The sequence below is a fragment of the Sturnira hondurensis genome, unplaced genomic scaffold, assembly GCF_014824575.4.
Source record: "Sturnira hondurensis isolate 20B ecotype Veracruz unplaced genomic scaffold, ASM1482457v3 Scaffold0004338, whole genome shotgun sequence".
Taxonomy (NCBI): domain Eukaryota; kingdom Metazoa; phylum Chordata; class Mammalia; order Chiroptera; family Phyllostomidae; genus Sturnira; species Sturnira hondurensis.
Window position 1 is genome coordinate 3915805 of NW_028076969.1, and position 21022 is coordinate 3936826.

At 45.8% G+C, this 21022-nt stretch overlaps 1 protein-coding gene across 1 annotated transcript in view; it reads left to right on the forward strand.

The window, feature by feature from the left end:
• The window catches only part of ARHGAP31 (Rho GTPase activating protein 31), a 105248-nt gene that overhangs the window by 78366 nt on the left and 5860 nt on the right, over nt 1-21022 (forward strand). Inside the window, exons 7-11 of the mRNA XM_037045554.1 lie at nt 5170-5368; nt 7478-7602; nt 13768-13830; nt 16129-16704; nt 17398-17681. Of these exons, the coding sequence (XP_036901449.1) occupies nt 5170-5368; nt 7478-7602; nt 13768-13830; nt 16129-16704; nt 17398-17681 (1247 nt within the window). The remainder of the gene's footprint in view (nt 1-5169; nt 5369-7477; nt 7603-13767; nt 13831-16128; nt 16705-17397; nt 17682-21022) is intronic.

Here is a 21022-nt window from a genome sequence, read left to right on the forward strand (position 1 = left end):
AAGTGCTGGTGAGAATGTGAGGAAAAGGGAACCCTTATGCACTGTTGGCAGTAATGCAGATTGGTGCAGCCATATGGAAAGCAGTATAGCGTTTCCTCAAAAAGTTAAAAATGAAACCACCTTATGACCTAGCAACTTCACTTCTGGGGATTTATTCGTAGAGACCCAAGCACTGGTCAGAAGAACATAAGCATCCTTATGTTCATTGCAGCATTATTTACAATAGCCAGATATGGAAGTAACCCAGGTACCCATCAATAGACAAGTGGATAAAAAAAGTGGTGGTACATATTTACAATGGAATATTACTCAGCCATAAAAAGAAATGAAACCCTACCATTTGTGACAGCATGAATAGGCCTAGAGGGTATTATCACTGAAATAAGTCAATCAGAGAAAGTCAAATACCATATAATTTCACTTATCTGTGGACTCTAAAGAACAAAATAAATGAACAAACAAAATTGAGCCAGACTCGTAGAGAACAAACTGGTGGTTGCCAGAGGGGTGGGGTTTGGGGAACTGGGTGAAGAAAGTGAAGGGATTAAGTACAAATTGGTAGTTACTAATTAGTCTCAGGGATGTAAGAAAACCATGGGAATATAGTGAATTGTATTGCAGTCATTATGTAAGGTGCCATTTGGGGTACTAGAAATATCTAGGGGAGCCCTATGTAAAGTATATGATTGTCTGTCTGGAGTGCTTTTGAAACTTTGTCTAACAAGTTCCCAGGTGACGCTGCTGCTAGTGGTCAGGGTGCACACTCGGAGAGCCAGTGGTGTGTGAAGACCATGTTACACATCATTTGTTTTAGCTGAACAAAGCATCCTTTTCCAGTTTAGCTGGTATATTTAGAAAAACCAGTATGCTCATCAGAATAATCTCTTGCAATTATGATCAAATTTTGAATCCTGGTATAGTTGTTTCCATCTCACCCTATCTTCTATGTGGTTTATAACCTTTCTTTTAAATTTTTTTATTGAGATAAAATTAATAGACTATAAAATTTACCAGTTTATCACTTTAGAGTATAGAATTCAGCACTTTTGACTGTATGTATTCAGAGAATTGTGCAACTGTCCTCATTACCTGATTCCAGAACATTTTCATCCCTCCAAAAAAATAACAATAATCCCAGCCCTGGCCAGGTAGATCAGTTGGTTAGCATGTCCTCCCAATATGCTAAGGTTGCAGGTTTGATCCCTGGTCAGGGCACATACAAGAATCAACCAACAAATGCATAAATAAGGGGCGCATAGTCTGGTTTCTCTTTAAATTGTGTAAATCTTTCACCTTTTACATAAATAAGGGGAACAACAAATCGATGTTTCATTGTTTCTCTCTGAAATCAATAAAAAAAATTTTAAGTATTTCTCTTTTTGAAGAGTTTCCTACCCATGAAGCAGTCATTCCACATTTTCCCCTCCTCCCAGATACAGGCAACCACTAATCTGCTTTCTGTTTCTATGGATTTACTTCTTCTGACTTTTTATATAAATAGAATCATAAAATTCATGGTCTTTTATGACTGACTTTCTTCACTTAAACTGATACATATTGTCACATGTGTCAGTATTCATTTCTTTTTATGGTGGAATAATATTCTGTTGTATGAATATACTACATTTTGTTTAGCCATTCATCAGCTGATGGACATTTTGGGATTTGTTTTGTTTTATTTGTGGTTTTGGTTTTTGGGTGTTTTTTTTTTTTTTGAGTAAGGCTACTATGAACATTCATGCACAGGTTTTTACGTGAACATATGTTTTCAATTCTCTTGATTATATACCTATAAGTGACTGACATTTCTTTTATTTTTAAGTCCCCCGTTATAGATGTATTATTTATTGTACGCTATATAAATCCTTTTTGAAAGTAAATGAGAAGTAATATGCATTCATTCATTCATACTTCTGAGTCAACCAATAATATATTATGGGCTTATTCTATGCCAAGAACTATTGCAAGCACATACATCATCTCACTGACTTATCGCAACAACCATCGTGAAGTTGTTACTGACTTTGTTTTATACGTGAAGGGCCGGAGAACCAGAAAAGCTTAGTAACTGTCCAAAGCCACGTGGCTAATAAGTGGTGGGACTGAACATTGAACCTAAGATCTTCCAGCCTTGCTCTTTTCTTTGCTGTCTCTGTGAAGAAAAAAGATAAATAAACCACTGTAGTTTATTTATAAGTAATGACTGTTGGGATAGTGTTCTTCTAAACAGTCAGTCCATGTTTAGTGTTAAGGTTGTTCCTAATTCTAACCTGTAAATGCCTGTTCTTTTTGTGACCATTGCCTTAATCATCTTTTGTCCTGCATATTGAAATCCAGTTTACTCTTGACCCTTCAACTCTTGATTGCCTCTGATACTTATTATTCAATACATGTTATTTAAATGTTCTTATTATGAATTTGCATTGAGTCTGGTAAGGTAACAGTTAATTTATACACAAAATAAAATAAGTCATATCCCCTGGAATTCTAGATTTGGAAACAGTGATCTATTTCAGACTGGAAGGATTATAGAAGCCATAGAGTCCAATACCTTCAATTGATAAATGAGAGCAGTGAGATTCATTAAAACATAAGTACATCTTGAGCCCCTCTGGTGTTCCAGGTGCTGCTGGAGACACTGAGGACAGTGTCATTACTCACACAGCAAAGGCACTCCCCTGCATAGAGAGCTACGGTCTGGTTGGAAGGACTGGCAATAAATAAGTTTACAAATAAATACATTGTCACCTCAAAGACCGTAAGTGCCGAGAAGAACAGACAGCAGGGTGATCAAATGGGCAATGACTTGGGGGTGTTATTTGGGTACAGAGTTGTAATGGTCTTTGAGGAGGTGATCTGCGGCCTGAAACTGAATGACCGAAGGAACCGGTCATGTGAGAATCTGGGGGATGAATGTCCTACACACAGAGGATGGGGAGTGTCAAGCCTCTGAGGTGGGAAGGGGCTCACAGGGTTGCGGGACGTTGGCCACCGCGGCGAGAGCCAGTGTGGGCTCCAAATTGGGGTTCTCCGCCTGTGGGGCACCAGAGACCAAAGTGCTGAACTATGGGAGTTAGAAAAAACTATTACAGTTTCTTTTTTCACTTATTTTTATTGTATACTTCGTAATTTCTATGACTTTTAATGTTTTTAGTAATACTAGTACAGTGGTAAACCTGTATAATTTACAAATACTTACATATATATTGTGAGAGTATACATTAAAAAATTTTACTGTGCGTCCTTGTAGACCACTGGGTCAGTGGGCAAAGAGAAGAGGGGAAGGGGATGGAGGTCCTCGCAGGTTGTGCTAAGAGTCTGGTGTGTTTCCAGTGCCGTGGAAAGCATTGGAAGCTTTGGAGCAGGGAGCGGTCTGAGGGTCTGAGCATTCTGGCTGCTGTGTAAAGAGGCGACTTACAGGCAACAAGGCTGGAAGCAGAGACCAGTTCAGGAGCGATGGCGGAAACCAGGAGGGAAATCACTGTGGCCTGTACCAGTGTGTTAATGGGAGTGGAGGGAAGTGGCTGGGTTCAGGATATATTTCAGAGGTTGGGTTACAGGGCTTGATTATAGGCTAGATGTGGGAGAAGGGGATGCTTAAAGGAAAGAACGACTGGCAAGTTGCTACTACTGGTTTTGGAGTACACAGCTGGGTGATCCATGGTACCATTTGCCAATTTGGAGAAGATGGGAGGGGGTACTGGTCTAGCAGTGAGGACAGAAGTCACAGACTCCATCATGAGATATAGAGATGCCTATTGAACGTCTAAGCAGCGATGATGAGGAGGCCTTAGGACGCTGGAGCCCAGGAGTAGGGGGAGAGGTAGGTGCTCAACAGAGGTCTCCTGACCCTGCTGTGTCTGTTCTCCCCCGGTTCCCGTTGCTCCCAGAGTGATTTCATCTTTTTAAGTAAGTAATTAAGTAACTAAATAATCTGGAATCTACAAACAAATACTGAAAGTAAATTAAATTTAAATATTTTAACCTCTTTTGGATTAAGTAGGAAAAGTGAGTTAAAGTCAAAAATGTCACTGGCAAGTTTGTGGGATCACAGAGTTACTGAATCGACTGGACGGCCGCCCTGCTGCCCTCCTGGACACGCCCCGGGGTCACTTTCTGGCCCCATTTTCTACAAGGCCCTTCTTCAGGGCTTTTATTTTTCTCTACCCAGAAAGGGCCATGCTCTGCAAAGAGAAATAGTACTATCAATGTGCTTTCTGAAAATTAGGCAAGTCCTATACAAAAAAATGATTTGTGTCTCAGTTGGTCCAAGCTATCTTTGAATCCCTCCACACCTTCCAAAGTTACAGAAAACTGGCAAAGTTGACAAAGACTGACTAGAGGCAGACTTAGACTTTTTGTTTTCACGGCATCCCTGGCCTGTGTCCACTAGTGTCAGTAACACTCCCACATGTACCTGTGACAACCAAAAATGTCTCTGGACATTGCCAAATACCCCTGACTGGAGGGAAGTGGTACAAAGTTGCCCCAAGTTGAGAACCACTGACTTGGAGAAAATAGGTAACCCTGGACTCCACTGATCCGTCATCATTTCTATTTAAAAAAACACACACAACTATAGAAAGAAAGGGTTAGCTTAAATATACTAGAAGATGACTGGTTAGTGAGTAAATAGCCTCTTGCCTTTTAGAGAATAGTATAGGCTGTAAATGCATTTTTTTTTCCTGCAGAGATATAAGTCTAGATGATCTAGAGAAAGTATAGGCTCCAACCTTAAATTGTCTCGGAGCCCCTGTTTTCCAGCTGTGGAGAGAAGGGGCAATCTCCTGCCTCAGCCTAGTCGAGTGAGCCTACTTCCCACCTGGCCAAAGCACTGGGCAATTCCCAGGGTTAAAGACCTACTGTTGCTACTCTGGCCCTCAGTAAGTGCTCAATACATGTTTGTCATATGAATGAATGAATAATCCCTCTTTGAAAAAGACAGTTAGTGCAGTTTGCCTCCTGATGGCCCTGTGTGCTGTATGGCTAGCCTGGCCTGACGGGTTGTCAGTTTCCTCCTACGAGCAGACTCTGCCCCAGTCCCCACCAGACCCAGGAGAGTGCCCTGTCAGGAGGTCAGGAAGGGAGGAACTGTGGATGGGGAATCTGGATGGATCTGTGCACAGGCCTCCTCCCAGAAGTCTATAAGCTCTTCTCTTCTCTGTACAGAAAACCGGCCCATCATGAAGAGCCTGACCTTGCCAGCCCTCTCCCTGCCCATGAAGCTGGTGAGCCTGGAAGAAGCTCAGGCCCGGAGCTTGGCTACTAACCATCCTGCTCGAAAGGAAAGGAGGGAGAATAGTCTGCCTGAGATTGTCCCTCCCATGGGCACCCTCTTCCACACTGTCCTTGAGTTACCAGACAACAAGTAAGTGGCAGTATTTGCAACTCTGGGAGATGATTCTGTGGAGGGGCACAGAGGAGGAAGAAACACAGTCTCAGGGGCAGGATGACAGCGTGCATCGGGGGTGCAGTGTGGGTTGGGGTGTAAGGACACTTTCCTGAAGAGAAAGGAGCTGTCTCCGTAACTCGCTCCCACCAGTGGTTGGTGCCTTTGCTCACTGCCCCAGGGTTGTCAAGACCTGAGACCCCTGGTACTGCGATGGAACTGGGGCTCAGAGGTATCAAGAGTCGTGAATAAAACCCCTTAGACCTTAGTTTAGACAAGACACGCTAGACATTTTCAAAAGGAAGTTTGCTAAAAACCAAAGCGAAACAATAAAAACTTGACTCTTTTCCCCCACCCTTCACCTCCATGAAACTTTACAAAAGATATAGAGAGAGATGAATGGAGGACGTGTTGACAGATACTGCCACTCTAGCCTGGGAGGTCAGGGCACACAGGACTTTGAGATGCCATCTCTGGCTTCCACTCCTCCTCTCATACCTGCCAGAGCCCGCCCTCTTCCCCCAAACACACCGAACATCATTTTAAATCATGGAGTATTTTCTTTCCTCATTCCTCCCTCTCACTTCCTCTGTTGCAGCCCTACTCCCAACACATCCCTTTGCTGCCCTCACCCTCGTGCTCCACTGTAAAAAGGAGGCAGCCATTGTAGTCGGAGGTGTAAATTGTAGGCAGGCAGTAGGTGGAGGGGCTGAAAGGCAGTCTTTTCATTGGAGAGTGTCATCCTTGCTGTTTGATCAATATGAAAACAGACACCTCAAAACTCTTGTCACTGTCCTCCCCCGGATGGCAGGACTGTTTCCTTTTGGGGAAGGGAAAGGAGCTCTTCACATTGCGCAACTGTAGGGGGCACCTGTCACACTGCATGTTGCGGGGATGGAACACCTGGAACTGGCCTGCTGAGAACCCCTCCACTTCCTAGAGTGCGTGATGGTGAGCTGTCAAGACTGAGGCCCAGTGTTCCTCCCCCTGAATCCCTGGAGAATAAGACTTCCACTCAGGGATCAGGAAGAAGCATACCTCAGAAGGATCATCGAGCGCATTTACTCTGTGCCTTCAACCACGCCTGAGGTGCACCATACCCCAGTTTAGGCTGCCCTGTGAAATCCACCCCAAGGCCAAGTGCTTGAAAAAACCTGGCCGGATTCAAAGAAACCACCGAGCACAGCAGATCTCCTCTGACTGATGGTAAAACCAAACTGGGCTTGAGATCTAGGTGTTCTGTGAGAACCCTGAAGAGGAAAGGTTCTTTGTGGAACCCACCATTTGCAGGGTTTTATCCTGGAAGTTGATGAAGTCTGAACGCTGGACCCAGCAAGGGCAGGGCAGAGCCTCTGTGGGGACCCCTGGTGGTGACCCCTGGTGGTGCCAGGCTCCTGGGATGCAGTCCAGCACTCTGATTTCCTAGCCGCCTACTGAGGCAGCCTGGTGCCAGGCGTCAGGAAGATGAGAGGCAAGCTGACTACCCAGGGCACTTCTCTGCCGTGACCACTGACCACACCCAGCAGCCTGCCACTGCCCCAAGCCACACTCTTTTCCAAGTTCCTTTCTCATATACCCCCTTTGCAGTCCTTGAAAGTCTTCACTACCTCTATTCTCACTCGTGGATGTGACAGCAGTGTGGCCCACAGTGCTGGGAGCATAACAGGACTGAGGTCTGTGGTCTTTGGTGTTTATTCCTGTAAAAAAAATATGTATATATACGCACACCTTTGAAAACCCAGGACTAAAGTGCTTACCACCAGAATTCCCAGAACTGTGTGGTTGCTTGCGACCTCTGAGTCTCCTGTCAATCCTGGCCTCTGCCCCACTGCTGCCTTTAATGGCAAGCCTTTGCCTCTCCCCCTGAGGAATTCAGTCCTTTGTTCTGACTCATGAAAGCCTAGCTTGGTTAACTAGGGCTTCCCAGATACGGTGAGGGTCAGGCTCAACTTGGCATTTAGAGAGGAATTTCCTGAAATGTCAGAGCCATTCATAACTAGGACACGTTTGGGTCAGTCCTTCTCAGTTTGAAAGTCCCACTGAAATGACTAGTTACCAAACTAACCCTTTATGGCTTGGCTCTTCTAGAAGAAAGCTGTCCAGTAAGTCGAAGAAGTGGAAGTCAATATTTAATCTGGGACGTTCTGGATCAGACTCCAAATCAAAGCTGAGCAGAAATGGGAGTGTGTTTGTCAGAGGACAGAGGCTCTCAGGTAAGAACCAAGAGCAGCTGCATTTATGAGATACCTGTCCCACCAACTCTGCTTTTTAAGTCTGGTTTGATCGCATTAAACTCACTGGCCCTGAAAGAGAAACATGTATTAATTAGAGAGTCTTTCTGTTTTTTAGACAACTTTAGATCTACAAAGAAGTTGCAAAAATAGTACATAACCTGCATAGTCTTCATATAGCTTACCCAAATTTTAGCAGTACATCACTGTAATATAATGATCAAAGCCAGAAAATTGATGTCAATAGACTACTATTAAGTAAATTACAGACTTCACTCATATTTGGTCAATGGTCCCACGATTGTCCTTTTTCTGGTCCAGGATACAGTCCAGGAACCCACATTGCATTTAGTTGTCAGGCCTCCTTAATCTCCACCAATCCCGAACAGTTTGTCAGTCTGCCTGACCTGGACATTTTAGAAGGGCACTGGCCATTTGTTTTGTAGAATAGATCTAAGTTTGGGTTCGTCTCGTGTTTCCTCATGATTAGACAGAGGCTGTGAGTGCTGTGCCTGCCTCAGCCTGTCCCCTCGGGAGGCAGATGATGTCAGTACCTTCTGGTGGGTGGTGTTAACTTTGCTCACTTGGTTAAAGTGCTGTCTACACGGTTTTGTTCCTGTAAAGTTACTGTTTTTTTTTTCCTTTGCAATTAATAAGTATCTTGTGGGAGATAGTTTGAGTCTGTGCAGATAGCCTGTTTCTTTTTCTTTTTTTAAGTTATTTATTTTATTTATTTATCTTAGAGGGGAAGGGAAGGAGAGAGAGAGAGAGAGAAATATCAATGTATGGTTGCCTCTCATAAGTCCCCTGCTGGGAACTGGCCTGCAACCCAGGTATGTGCCCTGACTGGGAATCGAACCGCGATTGTGTGGTTCACAGGCCCGCACTCCATCCACTGAGCTACACCAGCCAGGGCCAGATAGCCTGTTTCTTATCATACTCTCATCCACGATGTTAGCAGCCTGCTAACTGGCTGCTAATCACAGGTCCTGCCTACGACAGTTGCTACTGTGATGTTTGTCAAAGGGTCATTTTCTATTTTCATTATTCCTTCTACATTTATTAATTGAACTCTGTCATAAGGAAGATCTATCTCAGAGTCAGACTCAGATCCGACTCAGAGTTAGAATCATGACTTTTAAAGAGATGGGAGTTACATTTGAGCAGTGAATAGGAATTGATACAGGAATGAATTGAGGGACCTACTGTAATGGGGAATATAACCTGTCCGGGTGAGTATTATGTCAGAAAAGGCGGACCAACGATATCTGTCCTAATGACCCTTTAGTGTTATAGATTGAAAGTATGATTTTAAAAAATGTGAAAATAGTTATAAAAACAAGTTGTAAAAGGTAAATGTCTGAATGCAATGAGCAAACCTTGACTGGATCTTAGTTTGGAAGAAAAAAAAGGCTACAAAAGACAATTTGAGGAAAGAATACATTGAATATTAAAAGTGTCAATTTTCACAGCGTGCTAGTGGTTCCTAGAAAACATACACTAAAGTTGAAGGATATAAGGAAGTGTCACGGTATTGAAATTCACTTTCAAATGATTCAGCAAAATATGGGTATAGGTGTGTAGGTAGATATAAGTATAAATACAGATAAAACAAATACAAGGCAAAATATCAGCCATTGTACCAACCAGGTAGTAGATTTAGAGGTCAACCAGCTCTGCCGCAAGAGGTCTGTGGTGAAGTCACAGTACTGGTGATTTTTAAAGTTTCCCAGATGACTTCCAGCCAAGATGGAGACGTAGGTGGAAACACTGTGCCTCCTCGCACAACCAAGTTTAAAGACAAAGTTTTAGTAACAAAACGCAACCAAAACACAGAAAATTGAACTGTACAGAAGTCCAACAACAACGAACCAATCAACCAGACCAGTAAGAGGGGCGGAGTCAGCGGCTGGTGGAGCGGGGTCGCCCAGGAAAGATCGGCGGACTGACCCAGGCGCACAGGCAGCGGTTGGCAGATCCCAGGCGTGGGGTGGCAACAAGCGAACCCAGTCGGGGTACAGAGTAGCTGGCTGACCACGCTCACACATTCACACTCAGATAAACCAGGCAAGGGAGTGAGCAGTGAGACAGACACCCAGGCAAGGGCCCCAGTGATGGGAATTAAAGCCTAAAAGCACCAATTGGAAAACCTTTCGGGGTCGAGGTGCCAGAAGAAGCTCCCAGGCTCACAGAGAGTTTGTTGGAGAGACCCACAGGGTCCTGGAGGGTGCACAGGCCCACACACCCAGGAGCCAGCACCCGGGGGGCCCAGTTTGTTTGTGGGAAGCAGCAGAGGGGACCAAAATCTGAGAGAGAGCAGAACAAACGCCATTGCCCCTCTCTAACCCCCACATACAGCATCACAACCAAGTGACCTGAGTTGCCCTGCCCTGGTGAACACCTAAGGCTCTGCCCCTCATGTGTAACAGGTGCAAAGGGACTAAAACATTATGGCTCAAGAAGAACAGCTCAAAGCCCCAGAGCCAATATGTCTAAGCGACCAAGAGACAGCCAACCTATCAGATGCACAGTTCAAAACACTGGTGATCAGGATGCTCACAGAACTGGTTGATTTTAGTCACAAATTAGAGGAACAAATGAAGGCTTCACTAAGTGAAATGAAGGGAAATGCACAGGAAACCCATAGTGATGGAAAGGAAACTGGGACTCAAATCAAGGGAATGGACCAGAAAGAAGAAAAAAATAACCAAACAGAAAAGAATGAAGAAACAAGAATTCAACAAAATAAGGAGATGCTTAGGAACCTCCAGGTCATCTTTAAACATTCCAACATCCAAATCATAGGGGTATCAGAAGGAGAAGAGGAAGAGCAACAAGTGGAGAAGTTATTTGAACAAATAATGAAGGAGAACTTCCCCAGTCTGGCAAAGGAAATAGACTTCCAGGAAATCCAGGAAGCTCAGAGAGTCCCAAAGAAGTTGGACCCAAGAAGAAATACACCAAGGCACAACATAATTACATTAGCCAAGATTAAAATGAAGGAGAGAATCCTAGAAGCAGCAAGAGATAAGGGGACAGTCGCCCACAAAGGAGTTCTTATCAGACTGTCAGCTGATTTCTCAAAAGAGACCTTACAGGAAAGAAGGGGCTGGAAAGAAGTATTCCAAGTCATGAAATCCAAAGACCTACAGCCAAGATTGCTCTATCCAGCAAAGCTTTCATTTAGAATGGAAGGACAGATAAAGTGCTTCTCAGATAAGGTCAAGTTCAAGGAGTTCATCATCACCAAGCCCTTATTATATGAAATGCTAAAGGGACTTATATAAGAAAAAGAAGATGAAAAATATGAACAGTGAAAGGACAGCAAACACACAGTTATTAACAACCACACCTAAAACAAAAGCAAACCAAGAGGACAGCTAGATCAGGAGTGGAACCATAGAAATGAAGAACACATGGAGGGTTAGCAACAGGGGAGTGGGAGGAGGAGAAGAGGGGAGAAGGTACAGAGAGTAAATAGCATAGACTGTAGGTAAAAAATAGACAGGGGGGAGGACAAGAATAGTAGGGGAAATGTAGAAGCTAAAGACCTGTGACATGTGGACATAAACTAAAGGAGGAGAATGGTGGGGGAGGGGTATGGAGGGTGGAGGAGAATAAAGGGGGGGAATGGGACAACTGTAATGGAATAATCAATGAAATATATTGAAAACAAAAAGAAAAAATACAAAGCCTGTTTGAGCAGGGATTTGTTGGATAAGTAAAGTCTAAGTTGTCGATATTTTAAAAAATAGAAAATAAAAAAATAAAGTTTCCCAGATGATTCTGATACGCAGCCCAGGCTGAAAACGGCTGGATTTATATCTCATAAACAAACGAAGCGTAGGTAGGTCATCAGACTGACTGAATTTTAATAGGAAGCAGGGCTAAGATTAAAGAACCATCAGTGTTAATACAGGTGGCTGTCTCTGACCTGGCCTATTGCCTGCGTGGCCACTTTTCAGCACAGGGGCATTGCTGGAACCCTAGGAACGAGAGACTGGGGTGGAGGGGGGGAAGCTTATGATCATAACCCACCCACATGGTCTCCATAACTGGCATGCAGACTGGCTATTGGTTGAAATGTGAATGTGAAAAAAGTTAATCACCAAATGGATATATTTAAATAAATTTTTAAGCTTTTTAAAAACAAAACTCCATAACTAAGGAAATTTTAAGTGGCACTGGGAATTGTTTTTTGGTGGGGGAACAGCAGGTAAAGGGATGTGTATCCATACTGAGAGAATGGAACAAAAATAAGAAAAGCTGGGGTGTTGACGGGATGGAGATGCGTCAGCTGCTACACTTGAATGAGTGTCGCCAACAGGACGGCTGCAGGGAGCCCTTGAAGGTGAACTTCTCTGAGCAGGAAAACCCCAAAGCCATGGAAACTGGTGGACGCACCACCACGGGGTGAAGGTCCCAGGCAGGAAAATAAAATCTGAATATAATCATGGGCCAAGGAGCCCCAAGTGCTTAGTTAAGGGGCCAGGACATCCTTGGTCGCTGTTTCCAAAAGCAGCTGCTGTGGCCACCGAGGCCACAAGGAGCTGCACCGTCAGAAAGAGGGTCCAATGTGAAAGATGAGCACTGATGGCCCTGCAGACAGAACTGTTGCTCACCCCCCAGGACACTTGGGATCATGTGGTCACTGCCCCTAAAGGCTGACCTGTGAAACCCAGCAGAAGTCCAGGAGTGTCGCTTCTGGAAACAGAGAAAAGCTTGTGTCAGAATGCACGAACGAAGGGTCGCTGGCCAGGCAGTGTTAGGATAATGCATCAGTTTGTCAACTTGTGAAAATAGCAGATCTTCAAAGGATAAGAATTCTGGCTTCCTATTGGATGTGAGGAGGTTCGCCACGCGTCTGAGCGAAGATGGCTGTGTCTTCCCACAGCACAGTGGGCCCGGAGCAGTGAGAGGCCCTGAGCTGGGGAGGCCGAGGGCCCAGTACAGAGCCTGCAGAGGAACCGGGTCTGGAGCAAAAAGGAGAAAGGGCGAAACTTTAAAAGAGTACAAAGCCCACTTTGGGTTAAGGCCAACTCCATGTGCTTCTTCTAGAACCATCTCCCAGCTTCCCTTTTATTGCTGAACCCTGGTCTACCCTGAGTAACAACAATAACAGTAGTTACTTTTTTAAAGCATTTACTCCATTCTAGGTTAGCACGCCTACTTCTTTTATATGTATTACTCCTTGAATCCTCACAGCAGCTCTATGTTTCATTTTACACACGAGAAAACAGGTTAGGAAACACAAACTGCTAATCTGAAATCACAGGGCCCAAAAGGTGGCAGTGCTGAGACTCAAAGCGCAGTCTGTTTGAATTCAAGTCACCGTAATGCCACGAGTTCTGGGGCTCCCGCTCAGCTTCCAATGCGACCTCTTTCCCCTCCTAGCAACCCTGACCTAGAAGGAACTACCGCCCAGTTAATTCAGCTCCCTGAAAACAGAGTGCCTAACCCTGTGCCCAGAATAATCTTTCACCGAGTCAAGCGGCACTCTTCCAAAAACCTGCTTAGGTAGCTTATGAAGATGCATGGGGTCCACCAGGCACACAGTAGGTACTCAGAAAAGGTTTGTTTGCTTGGTGTCTGCTCCCGGGTGAGGTTGTGTGAGAGCTCAAGGAGCAGAGCTGCACGTGGGAGAGACGTGGCCGTTCCCGGGCCCTCACCTGTTGCAGCAGCTTCCTCGGTGCTGAGAGATGCGGCTGCAGCCAAGAACCCTGCTCTCTGGCCCCCCCTGGCCCCCTGGCCCCCCTGGCCTGCCAAATAGGAGACCCTGCCTGGAGCCTCATGGCTTCTACTCCACAGATGAACGTCTGAATCCTTTTTGTGCAGTAACTTTGGGCTCAGGACTCCTCACTTGCTAATAGCTAGTATTTGAAAAAAGCATAATTTGTCTTTACCTGTATAATGTTAATAAAATTTTGATCTACAGATACCCCGTTTTTTTTCAGGTCAATCCCAATCAGAAAGAGGGAACATCCAGGGTGGAGTGGGGGGATGTTTTCCAAAGGAAAAAAATTATAAATATTTGAAAAACTTTGCGACAGATAGTTTTCTTGTGTACTGACACAAGATCTTTCAGATCTATTGCTCTGAAAGCTTGCTATGCATTCAACAGGGATATTTGTTTCTTTTTCTCTTTAGTGGAAAAAGCTACTATCCGACCAGCTAAAAGCATGGACTCGCTGTGCTCAGTGCCTGTGGAAGGTGAGATGGGACTCTTGTATCTGGGACTGGGGGTTACAGCTTGGAGACCAGAGGTGCTGCACCAGACTCACTGTCATAAGCAACCTGGTCTGCTCGGGTCCAGCCACAGTCACACACAATCCCCTGGGCCCAAAGCCCTCCCTGGCCCTTTCTGAACTCAGGGGTTTCATGCAGCCCTTAGGGCTGCGCATTACCACCCCTCAAGGCCAGGAAGGTTCATGGTATTCATGCAGACAGAAAAATAATCATGGAGCTGCTGGGGTGTCTGGCATGCCTTTATTCATGGGTGGGAAAGCCACGCATGCTGCAAGCTGTGTGTCTATCTGTGTGTCTCATGTTGTGGCCCTTACACCCTAGCGTGACACACATCGTGGCACCTGTCTCCTTGTGTGTCTCTCATCATCATCACCCCCAGCAGGAGGTCCTTACCTGTTTAAGTACTAGAGGGGAACAAAACCAGAAACCTGCCAGAACATTACACAACATAACATAATTCTGCGCATGCAAGCCCACTTCATGTTATGAGAACAGTTTATCAGACCCAGTCTCAAGTCTATGAGAATGCTGGTTATCAGGCCCTTCCAAGGCTATGGGAGCACCGCTCCCCTTAGGGACCGAGACACCTGGGCGAGGAAGCCAGCCTGCCTCCACTTACCCTACAGGCTGCCTGGAGTAAAGCTGCCCCTACTCCTTGGCAGGGCGAGGCCTAAAATGCCATCCTCTTTCTCCGGCCTTTCTCCGGCCTTCCTCCGACCACAGACAGAGACAGCAGCTGCATCACATTCACACCTGAACCAGCTAATGGGGCAACACCTGGAAACCAAACCCAGGCAGGAAACAGTCTTCTCTCCCTTGGGCTTAAAGAAGAGCCAGGCACTGGTTTATAGGCCTCAGAATTTTGCGCCTTCATACTTGTACGTCTTGAATCTGTGTGTTTCCATAGACATCAGCTTCATCGTACTCGTTAGGTCGTCATTTCGCGTTGGTAGACTCATGCATTTGTTCATTAGGAAACATGGGTAGGAGGCAGCCTGGCACGTAGCTGGTCGTCACTCACTGGGGTGGGCGTGTGCACGGTTGCACCTGTCATCACACTGACACCTCACCACCTTGGTTCTCACAGGGCCGACTGGCCTGTGCCTCTGTCTACCCGTGGCACTGCTGCAAGTAACAAAGCACGGGGGTTCCCTAGCCGCAGACCACACTCTCCATGAGTATTTCCCCCATGACTTCCTGGCCCCTTTAATTTAGGACATTTTCCTCTGTTCTAAATGAAGCAACCTGAATAACACAGAAAATCTTTAGAACGACTTTTAAAAATACTTCTCAACTTGTAAAATACTCAATGAACTCTTTTAAAACTGACTCAATACCTTTATCCTTTTTTCACCTTTACATTCATCCATTTGCTTTGGTTTTGAAACCTGGGGCAATTCCCACCCAGTTTTTACAGAATTGAATACCGCAAAGTCCAGGTCCACTTTCACAGGCGCTGGGCGGGCTATCGAACCTCTCATGTGTCAGTCTCCGCTGCTGTCAGAGATACCGACGCCTGCTGCAGAGTGGGCGTGAGAGTTTCCGACCTGACGTTACCTGTGTGGCACTTGGTAACCTCCTGGGGAGTTACTGTCCAGACCTCCAGCAACTCACTGGTCATCTCCCAGCTTATCTATTTCCCATACAGGTTTTTTTCTTCTTTGCCTTCACTTCCCAGTCAGGAACTTGAACCTCACAACTGGGCTTTCTAATGTTTCCACTTTCCCATCCTCCAAATCAGCCTGGGAAAAGGGAGAAAGGTCTATCTAGCTGAGAACAGCATTTGTTTGCTCTCCTGGAAATCAAACCCCCGTTTGGGTCCATCTGCCAGTGGAGGCTTCAAACAATAAGTTTTAAAGTAAAACAAGATTCTCTTCTTTTGCCCTGTGTGCCTTCATTTTGAGCCATCCATCCGTTTATGTTTTCAGATCTACATTGTACGCCTGACTGCTCCAGTCGCAGCCTTAGCAGCGGCCTTCTTTAGGAAACTGCTCTGCCTGCAAAGCCGAAAACAAATACACTGACCCAATTGGAAATGGCCCTATCAGGGCATCATAACGGAACAGGCACATGAAAAGATGCACATGAAAAGATGCTTCCTATCTTGTCAACCGCGTGTTAGGACCCGGTTTATTAGGGCAGTCCTGCCCTTGTTAGAAGGATAGACCTTTTTGCTGTTCAAGGGTGTCAGGCCTGCCCTCACTGCGAGGCTCTGTGCCTGGGGCATGTGCCTGATCATGTGTTTGTCTGCTTTTTCACCAGGGAAAGAAACCAAAGGAAATTTCAACCGAACGGTCGCCACTGGTGGGTTTTTTATTCCAGCGGCGAAAATGCATGGAACCAGCACTGGCAGCTCTTGTGACCTCAGCAAGCAGGAGGGTGACTGGAGTCAGGAGGGGACACCAGCGGGGGCCGAGGGGGGCTTTGACATGAGCAGTGACCGAGGTCCACTCCAGAGTGGTCAGGCCCGGTTCCCACCCGAGCAGCTGAAGGTGTTCCGGCCCATCGAGGATCCTGAGAGCGAGCAAACGGCCCCAAAGATGCTGGGTATGTTCTACACCTCGAACGACAGTGCCGGCAAGTCTGTCTTCACCAGCAGTCTCTTCCAGATGGAGCCCTCACCCCGTCACCAGCGCAAGGCCCTGAACATCTCTGAGCCCTTTGCTGTGTCTGTGCCCCTCCGCGTGTCAGCTGTCATCAGCACCAACAGCACCCCGTGCAGAACGCCCCCGAAAGAGCTGCAGTCTCTTTCCAGCCTGGAGGAGTTTTCTTTCCAGGGGTCAGAGAGTGGAGGTTGGCCTGAAGAAGAGAAGCCACTGGGAGCTGAGACTTCTGCAGGTAAAGGAGGGGAGAGAAGTTCTTTTTCCACCACAAGAGATTGAAAACCAGACTTAAATTTCCTTAAACAGAGTTTGCAGGACAGTGTAGTGCAGTGGTTAAGACTGTGGGCTCGGAGCCAGACTGCCTGTCAAGAAGCTGTGGGTCACAGTCACAGCACATCTTTGCAGCTGGGTGTAAATAACAGGTCTCTGTGACCTGAGGCGACAAGCTTGACTTCTTAGCATTGAACTGACTTATGTATGAAGTGAAAAACTGCATTAAGCAAGAGTCTTCTCGACCTCAGCACTATTGACATTTGGGCATGGGTAATTCTTATTTGTGGGGGACTGTCCTGTGCTTTGTAGAGTATTTAGCAACATCTGTGGCTTCTACCCACTAGATGCCAGTAACCCATTTGTGACAACCAAGGATGTCTCCAGACATTGCCAAATATCCCCCGGGGATGGGAGGAGCAAAGTGGTCTCCCGCTGAGAACCGCTGGACTAGATGACCTTCCATCTCTGATACTCTGTGATTCTGGGGTCTGAGGACAGGACATTGCCAGGAGGAGAGTGTAAAGGGTGTGAGAGGGTAGTGAGCTGAGAGAATTCCCTCCGTCCTCGTGAAGCAGGACTAGCCCCGGTCCCAGAGACTGTGCTGGGAATGACCTCATCAGTCTCTTCCAACTGATAAGTCTCATCCTCATTGCAGCTTCTGTATCTAAGAAGGCAGCTCTCGAGGATGCCAAGCCAGGACCAGAAGCTGTGAAGACAGTGGAATGCAGCAAAGGCCTTTCCTTGGAGACAGGAGCCCAATTGGAGGAGAAGAAAACCTCAGAAATCTCCCTGAGCGGTCAACATTCAAGTGAACCGGAGAAGAAGCAGGATCCAGAGAAGGTGGTGGAGGAGGGTCGAGAGGCTGGCCAGGGGGAGTGCGGAGGAGTACTGCCGGAGAGCCCCGGGGCCAGAGCAGAGGCGGTGTTTCTGCATGAGATGGTAAGGTGGACCCACTGTCTGGTCCAGCCAATAGGGTCTTCTTTTTCCCAAAGGGCTCTTCACATTGCATAGAGCAGATTTCGGGGGGTGAGTTGTGGGAACCAGTTTCTGACAGGGATTTTAGGAGACAACTTTCTAATCAGATCTAAGATTTTCTTTCATGGAGGTCCTACAGTAATGGGTTAGGTTTCCTAAGACAGATTCAACTCTAAATACTTCTGACCTGAAGTCATGCTTAGGTTGTAATGGCATTCAGTCCCAGGAGCCGCACAAAATCTGCTTGTCATACCCCAGTCCCAAAGGTGATGGCCTTTCATGGAGCTGGTCTATTGTTCCAGGTGTCCTGGATGGACAGCGTCTATGTTTGTAAAATCTGTAATATTTCCAGAATCTGTTCCTTCCTGCTGTGGCTTCTGGAGCAGTGAAGACACGATGTCAGAGCTTACTAAACCTCTTCCGCATTTTAGAGGTGGAGCTATCCTAGGCTTTTTGGGATGTCCTTGTGTAAGCTGAAGGTCTGAGAAGGATTTCCATGGAGGAGTCCTGCACTGGGGAGGCAGCCCTGTGACCTGGAGGAGTGCGCCCAAGGGGCATGGGCAGCCCTGTTCATCTGACTTGCTTCCAGGGCTCTGGTTCCCAAGGCATGAACAAAAAGGTCCATGTTCTGGGAGCTAGGGCAGTACAGGGACACCCTAGTGGCCTCAGGAGGCTGAATGAGGTTCCTGTAAGTCATGTTTGTGTTCACAGAAGGAGAAGGACACATTATTATACTGATTAAATTCTGGGGCGCATCAGATATGAAGGGCATCGCTTTAAGAAAGAGATGGAGTTAGCACTGGGGGGGAAACCAGGTTGAGTTCCTGGGAGCAAGTAAAGGCACCGATACATTCGTTCATTTAAAATCCCACACCAGACGCCTTCTTTGTGCGGGCACTTTGCTAGCGCTGGGCTCACTGCAGCGTACAGGAGGGTCACTGCCCTGCCTTCTTGGAGCTGACAGCTATGTAGGTGAAAGGTCACCAAAGAAGTAATTTCTAGGGTTTTGGAAGCATGGAGTTTGGTGGGAGCATAGAACAGGAGGACCCAACCTGGTCAGAGGGAAGAGGAGGGTCAGAGGGTCAGGGAAGTCTTTTCTGAAGAACAGATGTTTAGATTGAGAACTTAGCTAGAAGACAGGAATGGGGGGCATAACAGAAAGAGAAAGACTTCCAGGAAGAAAGAGTAAGACACCCCATGAATCTGAGGTGGGAAAAGAGCATAAAAAACGTAAGGAATAGGAACAGGGCCAGAGAAAATGGGGCTTAGAGAAGCAGGGGTCACAGCAGGCAGGCCTGCTAAAGGCAATGGAAACTTTTCTGATTTGTTCAGAAGTTTACCTTTTAAACGTGTGTTCTGTGAGGAGAATGGCTTGGAAACCAGCAGCGAAGAGGCAGGGATGCCAGTTAGGAGGCCAGTGTATGCGGATCCGGTGTGACAGACGGAGGCACTGGGGAGGGAAATGGGAGGCTTTCCATTTAGAAAGGCAGCGTGAACAGGCCTTGGTGAGGGATCGGATAAGGAGTGAGGAAGAAGGAAGAGTCAAGGACAGCTCACAGGTTTCTTACACGAGCAAAAAGACGCACTATGGTTCACTCACTGAGGTGGCTGGCAGAGAGGTGGGAGTTTCGATGTTCATGTATTAAACAAATGTATTGATCTCAGCAAGGGATCACTTAATGTAGGTGCTGAGGAGAGTAAAGAGATGAGTAAAAGTCCTGTCCTGAAGGAGAGCACGGTCTCTAGTAAGTGAAGTAGAAATATACACAAATAAATGCAATACAGTACAATCAGATCTCAAAAGTATTCCTGACTTTTGACCAAGTAATCCAATCTGGGAGAGTTATTTGTAAGAAATAATTAAAAAGAAAACAGTTCATCTATTTCACTTCAACGGACCTTTTTATTGGGCAACTGTTCACAGTAGACCAAAGCGCCATTTGGCCTTGAGGAATCAAAGAAGAACACAATTCCTGACCTCACGGAGCTCACAGTCCATTAGGAAAAGGAAACAATCACCAAATTAACTGTCACATGAAATGACACATCACCAGAGCCGGGTGAGAAGTGATGTTGGGTTGGCAGCAGGTCAAACTTCTCAGAACAGCCTGCACCCCCACAGGGTGGAGATACCTCCCGATTCTTCTCCTTGGAATAGAATTTGACCTTGAGGCAAGAAATGAAAGGAACTGAAATTTGTTTTGCTGGAGCTGACCAGGCCTCCTGTTACCCGTTCGTGTCTACAGCCTGGGCTTTGTGTAGGAAAACAGAGGAGTCAGCTGGACTTGAGGGGAGACAGGGATAGTGAGCAATTTGAGGGAGGAGATACCTCATCACATGACCAGTGGTTATCTGTGGGTAGTAGGAGTATAATATTTTGCTATTTTTGTATTCTTTCTTTTATATGTGTTAAAGTTTTTTTCCCATGGGAAATATGTAATTTTTTTGGTGATAAGGGAAAAGATATACATATGTATTTGCAGAGCAGGTTTCAGGGCAAGAGTTCACATTTTCATGCTACTGGGAGAATCTAATTCTTGTGTGCCATTCAGTAAACCTGAGTATAAAAGAGACCAGGGGTTTTGTTTATTTTGCCATATTTTGCCGTGTATAATGCCTGCCCACATTTTTGGCCCAAACTTTCAGGGGGAAAAAAGCTTTCGTTTGTACAGTATATAAATAGGGAATTAGTACTACCCATGTATAATGTGTGTCCTTATTTTTCCATCAAAAAATTGGGCAAAAAAGTATGCATTATACATGGCAAAATACAGTATAAGGCATCCCTGGACAGGGATCACATGCATCTGATCCGATGTCAACACAGCTGGCTTTCAATCCTGGTCTGCTCCTGTGTGATTTAGGAAAATTTAATCTGTTTGAACAGAAGGTTCCTCATCTCTAAAATGGAAGTAATTCTAGTAGAGTTATCTCCTAGGGTGGATGGGGAAATTAAATAAGAAAATACAGTTAATATACAGTTGTCCCTCGGTAACCCCGAGGTGGGGTTGGTTCCAGGACCCCCTTGTATACCAAAATCCACTATGTTCATGTCCCTTATATAAAATGGCATAGTACTTGCATAAAACCTGTACACATCCTCCAGTACTTTCAGTCATCTCTAGATCACTCATGATGCTTAGTACAATGTAAATGCTATGTAAACAGTTGTTATACTGTATTGCTTAGGAAATAATGACAAGAAAAACGTCTGTACATGTTCAATACTGATCTCATAGGCCTAACTACATAGTCCATGCCAGCAACAAGGGAGCATTTCGCCAGCCCCAGTATTTCCGATCTGG